Source organism: Lontra canadensis, unplaced genomic scaffold (assembly GCF_010015895.1).
Source record: "Lontra canadensis isolate GAN:19392208 unplaced genomic scaffold, GSC_riverotter_1.0 scaffold13, whole genome shotgun sequence".
In the NCBI taxonomy this organism is placed as follows: Eukaryota; Metazoa; Chordata; class Mammalia; order Carnivora; family Mustelidae; genus Lontra; species Lontra canadensis.
In genome coordinates, this window is record NW_022631007.1 from 11,709,638 (window position 1) to 11,718,918 (window position 9,281).

Sequence of the window (9,281 nt, forward strand, 5' to 3'; positions counted from 1 at the left end):
GAACCGAGGCGATGGTACAGCACTTTATTGACCAGACTTGGCAGCGAGAACACAGTGAAGGTGGGGCATGTATGATCCGGCCTGGCCGGTGTTGGGGGATGGGCTGGCTCCTTAGAGCCAAGCTGGGGACCCCAGCATCTCTGCCCGACGCCCTCCTGGAGCCCAATGTCATGCCTGCTCCAGGCCCCTCCTGAAGCAAAGGACAGCAAGAAGGCCAGGTCCCAGAGGGGCTGAGAAGGCGGGTGGCACCCACAGCAGGCCGGCACCGGGTCCATGCCTGCCCCGGCAGCTGGCAGGGAGGCGACTTGTGCAGGGCAGGTGGTGAGGACGGGCGGACAGCCAGGCTCACCACACTGAACACTTGTGGGCTGGGTTCATGGGTGAGTCCTTGGGGCAGTGGAAGGCCCGGCCGAACTCCTCGAACTGGGACACGCTACCCAGTACCCTGGGGCAAGAGAAGAGACCCACCCACCTGGAGAGGGTCCCCAGGGGTCCCGACCCCCCAGCTGCCCATCCCCCTTCCCACCTGCTCTCACCACAGACACAGGGAGGGGAGCCCCAGAGCGAGCGGGTGGGCGCACCTGTAGTGCTCAGGGGCATGCTTGTCCGTCAGCACCTGCAGGTAGATGGACTGTGACCGTCGCTTGATGCACCAGTTCTGGGCCCCGGGGTCGGGGATGGGAGGAGAGGGGAAGATGAAGCTGAGGGGTCCGCTGAGCAGAGCCTGCCAGCCTTTCCCCCCAGCACACTAGGCCTTACCCCCTTCTCCGAACCCACAGGGTCATCGTCTCCACCTGGCTGGTGGGAAACAGGCTGAGAGCTATGTCCCCACCCCTGCCCAGTGACCACCCGGCCCCCACCCGGCCCCCACCTGGGCAAAGGCAATGAAGAAGAGCTGGTTGTGTGTGTACTTGAGCCGGTGCAGTGGGTGCTCCGGGCCGTGCTCCCGTACCCACTTCTGATAGGCCTGGGGGTGACAGTGTGGAGCTGCGGTGCCCCCCGCGTGGAGAAAGACTCACCCTCTACCCAGTCAGCCCCTCCCCAGCCCCTGTTCCTCCTACTGTCCACAGTCCAGAGTCCCAGGTTCCCTGCCTTCCACCTTCCCTGAGCTGTGCTCCTTCCTGGGAGGGCTAACCACAGGCAGCCCTTGCCTCCTCCAGGCAGCCCTCCTTGCTCTCTCTGCAGGCAGCCTGGGAGTCCCTCCTTTTCCAGTGGACCCTGTGCAAGTCACAGGCCCCGCCCCTCCCAGTCCAGAGCTCCCTGCGGAAGGGAGGCAGGGGTGCCTATGTCCCTAGCTAAGTCCTTATCAGCCCCCACCCTCTCCCTGGGGAATGAAGGGCCAGGCAGGGGCGGCTCACATAATAGGCCAGCTTGAGGCCACCCATGTCTGCGATGTTCTCACCAAGGGTGTGCTTCCCGTTCACCTGCCGAGAAGGGAAGAGGCCAGGGGCTGTCTGTGGCGCACTGACCCTCCTCAGGCCTTGCTGCCCTGGGCCCCGGCCCCCACTCTCTCTCCCTTTCCCAGAGAATTTCGATGGGACTCTGACCCCTTTGCACCTCATGTCCCATGAGTCCATGTGAACTTGTTCACATGCCTGAGTGAATGACTATGCAGACCCCAGGCATGTGCACGGGGACCTGGCACACGTGTGTGCAGGCAGATGTTCATGCTCATCTGTGCCCAGCTGGGCCTCAGGGGCAGCAGGGGGCTCTCACCCGCTGGTTGTAGACTGTGAAATTGTCGTACAGGTGGACGATGCACTCCGCCTTGCGCAAGAAGCGGCTGTAGGAGGCCTCTGTCCACCAGTGCAGCAGGTTGCCCGAGCGGTCATACTGGCCCCCTGTGGGCCATGGGCAGAGGGGCGGCACCGATTTTCAGCCCCAGAGCCCCCTCCCCAACCCAGCCCATCAGTGCCCTGCCCCCACCACCTCTCCTTCCCCTCCCACAACATCCCCTGGCCTCACCCCAGTCGTCGTAGCCATGGGTCAGCTCATGTCCGATGATGGTGCCAATGCCCCCGTAGTTCAGAGACCTGGGCCCATGGCAGCAGCGTCAGGCTCCAGCCTCACCCACCCTCTGGGAGCTATGTGCTGCTGCCCAGGCCCCAGGAGGCCCCCATAAAGGCCAAAGGTGGCCCAAGGAGGCCATGCTGGAGTCCTCAGAGTCTTGGGACACTCATGCCTCAGGGTGCTCACACAATATGTAAAAGGGACCAATGATACCTTTGCAGCTGCTTTTTTAGGAAATCACATCTAACAGCGCTGGGATGGGGGAAGAGACCGGATTGGAGGAAGATATGAGGGAAACTGAGGCACCCCATGTGGGATTAGACCTGTTTCTTCATCACTAGGGTCTCACTTCACTTTTGAAACACCTAAAGGAGCCTCAAACCAGGTAAGGGGGAACTCAGGACCTTTAAAAGAAAGAAGGGCACCTGGGTGGCTCAGTCGGCTAAGCGTCTGCCTTCAGATCAGGTCATGATCCCAAGGTCCTGGGATCCAGCCTGCCATTAGGCTCCCTGCTCAGTGGGAGCCTGCTTCTCCCTCTGCCCCTCCCCCTGCTTGTGTTCCCTCTCTCCTTGTGTCTCTCTCTGTCAAATAAAATCTTTTTTAAAAAAATCTTTTAAAATAAATAAAAGAAAGGAGGGGAAAAAAAGCTACACATTTTTCTAAATACCCAAGGCTGAGGTAGGACAATGGGGACCCAGGATCTGTCGCTGTCATGACTGCGGGGCCCAGCCCGGGTCAGGACACTCTGAGCAGCTTTCATGCACCCAGCAGACAAGACAGCAGTGCCGGCTCTGGCTTGTGCCAGCTTGGGTACTCACTGTGGAAAGTCAGGATCATAGAGCGTGGGCTGCAGAATGCCTGCGGGGAACACTGCAAAGAGGGCGGGGTCAGCAAGAGACCCGCCCACCTCCGCCAGGGCCCCCTTGCGGGACACGGCCCCTTACCCATCTGGTTCTTGTTAGGTAGGTAATAGGCATTCAGGGCCTGCGGCGGGAGCAGCCATCTGTGGAGGGAGGTGGGGTGAGCAAGGGAGGCCCCACCACCACCTCCCAACTGGCTCCTCCTTAAAGGCGTGGCCCAGCCTGTAGCCACGCCCTGTGCCTCCCCTAGGCTGAGCACCCCGCCCCCCAATGCCTCTCCCACCACCTGCACCAGCATGGCTGTGAGGCCGTGTGCCCTACCAGCCTCCCATGTGCCCTACCAGCCTCCCGGCCTTGGGAAGGAGCCTCTCCCCAAGGCACCTCCCTCCCCGGCTCCCCCAGCTCGGGGCCAGGCACCCACGTGGACTTGTCCACCTCCTGCCGGATCTTCTTGACTGAGAGCTGGATGCTGAACCTGATGCTGTTCAAGATGTTCTTGAAGTAGGTCTTCTCGTGGACCTCAAACTGCATGGGGGATGGGCAGCGCTCAACAGCGGGCGAGGGGCCTGGCCGGACTGTGTGGAGCCAGCCCCATGTCCTCCAAGGGGCCCTCAGCTGAGGGCCGTGGCTCCTCCTCCGTCGGGATGGTGAACCACCAGGGGGGTCTTGACCAAGGGTCCGAAGCCACCCCCGGTTGGGCAAGGCAGGGCCAGGCAAAGACCCACCTCGTACTCCTTGTCCACAGCCTCTGGTTTGAGCAGGAAGTCCGGGTAGCCCACCATCACCATCATGTACTGGAGCTGCGGGCAAGATGGCGGCGGCCAGAGTGGGCCAAGGTCTCAGGGGACAGCCCCCACCGTCCCAAGGGAGAAATCTCTGGGCCCAGCCCCCAGGTGGGGCTCAAGGACAGAGGAGACTAGACCGGCTGATGCCAACTCCACAAGGGGCATCTTGTCTCTTCAGTCACCCTCATCTGGCATACAGCTGGCATTCAATAAATGTTTGTGGAACCTACAAATGGGGACAGGGTCCACTGCACCTTGGCCCGAGCAGCTGCCTTGGTCTCGGCATCCATCCAGTCCAGCTCCTCCAGGCGCCGTCCCAAGATGTACTTGACGTCTTCCACAAGCTGCTGCACCTGAAGAGTCGGGGCCAGGGATCAGGGGTCCACCCCGGGGGCCTTAGCTCTGGGCCCCCTGGCAAGTGGCATGTGGGGTACCACTAATTCAGTATCACTTCCTCGGCCTAAAAGCTTGGTGCTGAGCGCCGAGGGGACACCTCGGAGGTGGAGATCCAGGCCCTGCACCCAAGGAGAAACTCACAATCTGGAAGCAAACCACCCCAGCAAGGACCACGCATTCCCAAGGCCATGCGTATTGAGCGTGGCAGAGAAAGATGGGCAGGAGCCTGAGGGGGAAGTCTTCCTGTGGTGGGTAGACCAGGTAGGCTTTCTGGGGGAGGTGGCCAGGTGAGAGGTAGTCTGGAGCCCCAGAGAAAGGCTGAGGCCCTGTTGCAGGGGGATATGTGGGGCTCCCTATTCTCAGACTGAGGCCATGGGAGGACTTAATGCTCAGCCCAGCACCCGCACCCAATCCCCAGGCCCAGGGCAGCCTGACCTTGGCCTTGCTGGCAGCTGAGAAGTGCTCGTGTACAAAGAGGGCTCCGAGTGCCATGCCAAAGTGGCGGTTGGCCTGGCCCAGGCAGACACGGGCCAGCTCCTGTGGCTTGTCACTGCCCTCCATCTCGCGGGCCAGCTCATGCAGTGCCTCACGGAATGGCGGTGACAGGTGCTCACTCAGGACCACGACTACACGCCACACCAGGTAGTTGTGCAGGATCCTGAGGGCCACGCAAGACCTCTGGGTGTCCAGACATGCCCCCATGCCAGGGCCACCCAAGGGCACCCCCACCCCCCTGGGGTGACACCTAGCACCCACACATGAGTGAAGGTCATCCCAGTGCATGGAGGTGGAACCTGGGGAGGCCTGAGCCCTGACAGTGAAAAGGGCTGGACCCCCACACAGGATGTGCCTCCGGCTCCCCCTCCCACGGAGTACCAGATGCTTTTGCTGTGGAGTGCTTAAGGTGACTGTTTGCCTCAAGCCTGGCCTTAGGAGGCCTCTGCTCGTCCCCAGGGAGGCCAGACACCAGGGAGACTACCCCCTGGATGGCTGGGGTGGCAAGGCTATGGTCCCAGTTTCCCTTTCTGAGATCTGGGCTCACTCAGCCTCACTATTCCCCAAGGAGAAAGCTGCAGCTTGGGCAGCCCACAAGCCCAGCCCAGGGTCCCAGGGAGCTGCTGAGAGCCACGTCTGAACCTGGGAATCTGGACTCCTATTCCAGTGCTCTTAACCTGCCACCGAGTGGCTACTGGACAGAAGTGGAAGCGGGAATTCAGAGCTCACCCAGCAGACAGGGGTGGGGGGCAGGGGAGGGGGCCTGGAGTGGCAGGGGGACAGGGTTGGGTGACTGGCAGCGGTACCTGCGGGGTGTGGAGTGAATGAGCTGGGACACCTGCTGCATGTAGTCTGTGGCCAACAGCACCACCTCCTCATCCTCCGAGAAGTCCTCCTGGAAGATCTGGTCCAGCAGCCACTTCCACTGCAGCTGTCATGGGGCAAGCGGGCAGTGGGACAGTAGGGCTGGGTGTGGCAGGGACCACAGAGGACAGGAAGGGAGTCCGGGAGAGGCAAGGCGGACACAGGAGCCCGTCCATGGCCCTGGGAAAGGGATGGCCCGGGAGCCCCAGGATCAGCACCTCCCAGCATGGGCTGCACTCACATGGGGGGTGATCTTCTGCAGCTCTCCCAGCGTCACCTTGTTGTACGTGGAACTGACATCTCGCCGGAGCTCATCGTACTCCGACACTGTGATCTGGAGGTGAAGGCGAGTGTTGACCCAGACCTGCCTCCGGGCCCCCTCCCCTCAGTCCACAGCCGACCCCCGCCCCCTCCCTCACGTTGGCCAGCCGCTGCTCCAGCTGCAGGATCTCTGCTGCCTTCTGCTCCACAGCCTCAGCCCCCAACAGGCTGAGCAGGCGCTCCATGAACACCCGGTATGCTGCCAGGATCTGCACCAAGAGGGGACAGTTCAAGGGTGGGGGCAGTGTCAGGCCCTAGTCCCACCCTCCCGGAGCCCCACGCCGTCCCTGCCATCCCATCCCAGGTCCCCACACCTTCTCACTCTCCTCATCCTGAGCTAAGTACAGGGTCCTCTCGGGCAGAGTGAGCCCATCCTGGTCAATCTGGGGAGAAGGATGGGATCAGAGGTCAGAGATCAACGTGCCAGGTTCCTGCAAACAGACTGACCAGAGGACGGGCCAGATAGCCACTGACACAAGCCCCAGGAGCACGAAGACACTACCTCTTCATCCGGAGAAGCTGGTAGAAACCCCCACCCCTCCCCAGCCTAGCCCGTGCCCTCATCCTTCCTCCCGCCAGCCTTCACCTTCCCCACATATGAAGGGCACTTGCGGGCCACCCCTCACCCGAGAGCTGGGGCCCAGGGCATTCTGGCCCGCCCCAGCCCACCGGCACACCCCTCGGTCTGTGCTCTCACAGCCTGCCACAGGACTGGCAAATTGCGGCTCCCGCAGCTCCACTAAACACCGTAATTACTCGAGGGAAATTACTTGCGCCCTCCTCCCGCGCTCTGCCGGTGCGCGCTCCCCTCCCTTCCCTTCCCCTTCTGCACCGGTCTCCTTGCGCGGGGGCCGCGCGTGCGGGGCCGCCGCGTCCCGGGTCCCGGCGCCCCCCCACCCGCGGCGGGTAACTGGGGAGGGGGACGCACTCACGCGGATGACGTAGCGCGAGGAGTTCCTGTCGTCCAGGCTGACGGTGAGCGAGAAGAGCGCGGCCGCGCTGTACACGCCCTGGGCCTTGTACAGCAGCCGGTTGAGGTCCCAGAGCGCTGCGGCCCCGGGGCGCTCAGCGGCGCCGCCCAGGTCCCAGCCCCCGCAGTCCTCGATGACTTCGAGCATGGGCCGCGGACCAAGCCGCTCGATCTCGCGCATGTCGAGGCACGAGCGGAAGAAGGCCCGCACCTTGCGCTGGGCGGCCCCCCCCGGCCCACCCCCGGGCCGCGCAAGCAGACGCCTTAGGCGCTCCTCGTTCTGCTCGCCGATGGCCGCGATGGTGCCATAGGTGAGCTTGTCGTCGGGGATGGCATGGCGCCGCAGCCAGCCCCCGCATGCGAAGGAGTAGAAGTCCTGGCACGGATCTATGCTGGCGTCCAGGTTGGCTGCCAGGAAGCGCGCGGCGCGCGCGAAGGCCTTGCGCTCGGGGCAGCCCTCGGAGCAGGCGCCCCCGCCGCCGCCTGCGGCGCCGGGGCCCAGGTACTTGAGCGCCAGCATGGCGGCCAGGATGGCGCAGAGGCCGGCGGCGAACACCAGCCCCGACAGCAGGCACACCTCGCGCCGGTTCCAGCGAGGCAGCCCCGCCCGGGCCCCTGTGCTGCTGCGCCCCGCGGCCAGCGGGAAGCCAGGGGGCAGCGAGGCCCCGCGTGCCCCTCCGGTGCCGCAGCGGCTCACGTATTTGACCTCCTGGAACTCGTCGTAGTGCGCAGACATCGAATATGGGGTCTCCATGGTGCCGCTGGCCCCGCTGCGCAGCCCTTGGCGATCTCAGCTACACGTTGCACCGGGCCGCGGGCCTCCTGGAGGGTCTCCGCATGGCTCCCAGGCCGCAGCTGCTGGAAGGTTAGACGCGTGTTTAGAGAGACTCTGGGGCCCGACGGGCCCCACCAGCACGAGGAGGAGGGGCGCAGGCCTAGGTTCGGAGGCTGGAGGCCACCCCGTGTTTCCAACAGTGAGCGAGCCTGAGGCCTGGCCTCCCTCAGCCACTCTGAGAATGAGGCCAGGGGAAGGCTCAGATGGCCACCAGCTCCCTCACGCACAGTAGCGTCCTTTAACCTGCCTCCTCTCTCCCTGCACACAGATGCCTGCCGCATACTTGGGAGGCCCCTGACATAAAGTAGGGGAGCACCATGCACGGGCTTGGCACACAGTAGGCCCTCAATAAAAGACTGTTTCTCTTCCCATTGCCTTTCTCGTCTATGACCTGCTACAGCCAAGACCAGATGGGGGAGGGGGAAGCCAGAGGCCGGAGAAAGGAGGTGCGGTCAAGGGCGAGTGTACGCCAACCCAGAAGCCGCACTGGAACAAGACGCACAGGAAAGCGGGCTGAAGAACCAAACTTTGTCCTCGAGGATGTCCACCCCCAGCCCTGTCTCGTATTCAATGGCCAGAATACCCACCCGCCCCACCCCCTCTTTCCCAAGCGGCGCGCTCCATCCCGCCCGGGATCAGGAAGAAAACCACGACGGCCCTAAGAACCTGGAACGGGTTCCGTCCTCCGTCCCTCCGCCCCTCCGCCCGTCCGCCCCTGCCCTGGGCCACTCCCGGCTTCAACAGGTTTTCCCCGGAACCCAAACTTGAGCGAAGTTTCACCCCCGGCGCGCAGCGAGCTGGCCCCGTGAGTCCCGGGCTCCCGGCGCTGCGTCTCCCGCGCCTCGCCTCGCAGTCCGCGGAGAGCGGAGCGCCGGGAGTCGCAGCTGCGGGGACGCAGACAAAGCCCGGAGGCTCGGCGCCGTGGCGGCGGCGGATGTGGCTGCGATGGTGGCCGCGGTGGCAGCGGACTCGGATGCCACTCACCCGGCAGGTGCGCGCCGGGGCCGAGCGGGAACTGAGCGGGTCGAGCCCGGGCCGGAGCCGGAGCTGGAGCTGGAGCGGAGCCGGGCGGGCGGGAGCTCTCTCCGTGCGCCCGCCGCCTCCTCTGCCGCCGCGCCGCGCCGCCCGCCGGCCCCGAGGGAGGGGGCGCGCCGGCGGCTCCACCCTCCTCCGCCCGCCCCCCGCGCCCCCTCCTTCTTCCACCCATCATCCCGGCTACCTGGCAGCTCGGGGGCGGGGACGGCGGCTGCGGGACCCGCTCCCGAGGGGCTGGCACAGGCTCCGGGATCGGGAATTCCAGGTACAACTGCGTCCCGGGAAGAGTGAGGGCGCCTGCTACTCCCGGAAAAGGGTTCCCCTACTGATTTGATGCCCCCACTTGGGGCCGCCTACCAGGCCCGCCTGAAAAGGGCTCAAGCTGGAGCTGAGGAGGCGCGTGGATTATCCCAGAGGAGCCCACAGGACTGGAGCACCGCCCAGGGAAGACTCCCAGCAAGGCTATGGGGTGTCCTGAAATACGTCTGGACGCTCCTGGCACGGCGCCTGGCACAGAGCAGCCTTCAATACGTGGGCTTTCTGGTCCCACCCCCACCCCCTTTAGCCCCTGCCCTTACCCAGTCTTCCCGAGAGGGCGTCTGGGGCTGTGGTTGGCCAGGCAGCCTTCACCCTGCTTGGGGGCTACTGCACGAGGTGGGGGCCTCAGGGCTGAGACTGCACCCTTCCCCCAAACCTCAGCCGGCCTCAGC

The 9,281-nt window shown here is 64.3% G+C and overlaps 1 protein-coding gene across 4 annotated transcripts; it reads right to left on the reverse strand.

Moving 5' to 3' along the window:
- Positions 1 to 8,624, reverse strand: ECEL1 (endothelin converting enzyme like 1). Of its 4 annotated transcripts, none has more exons than XM_032857971.1 (18): positions 8,521 to 8,624; positions 6,664 to 7,556; positions 6,046 to 6,114; positions 5,830 to 5,940; positions 5,652 to 5,744; positions 5,353 to 5,477; positions 4,487 to 4,709; positions 3,910 to 4,008; positions 3,596 to 3,670; positions 3,292 to 3,395; positions 2,955 to 3,013; positions 2,829 to 2,880; positions 1,966 to 2,033; positions 1,717 to 1,841; positions 1,359 to 1,424; positions 872 to 967; positions 582 to 616; positions 1 to 445 (listed from the first exon to the last, which is right to left on the reverse strand). In XM_032857971.1, the coding sequence occupies exons 2-18, from the start codon at positions 7,453 to 7,455 to the stop codon at positions 346 to 348; spliced, it is 2,292 nt and encodes a 763-aa protein (XP_032713862.1). In that variant the 5' UTR covers positions 7,456 to 7,556; positions 8,521 to 8,624; the 3' UTR covers positions 1 to 345. The 4 variants fall into 4 exon arrangements, with proteins under 4 accessions (XP_032713862.1, XP_032713859.1, XP_032713860.1 ...); XM_032857969.1 differs by having other exon boundaries at positions 346 to 445; positions 582 to 658; XM_032857970.1 differs by having other exon boundaries at positions 346 to 445; positions 582 to 658; positions 6,664 to 7,559.
- Positions 8,625 to 9,281: the final 657 nt, after the last annotated feature.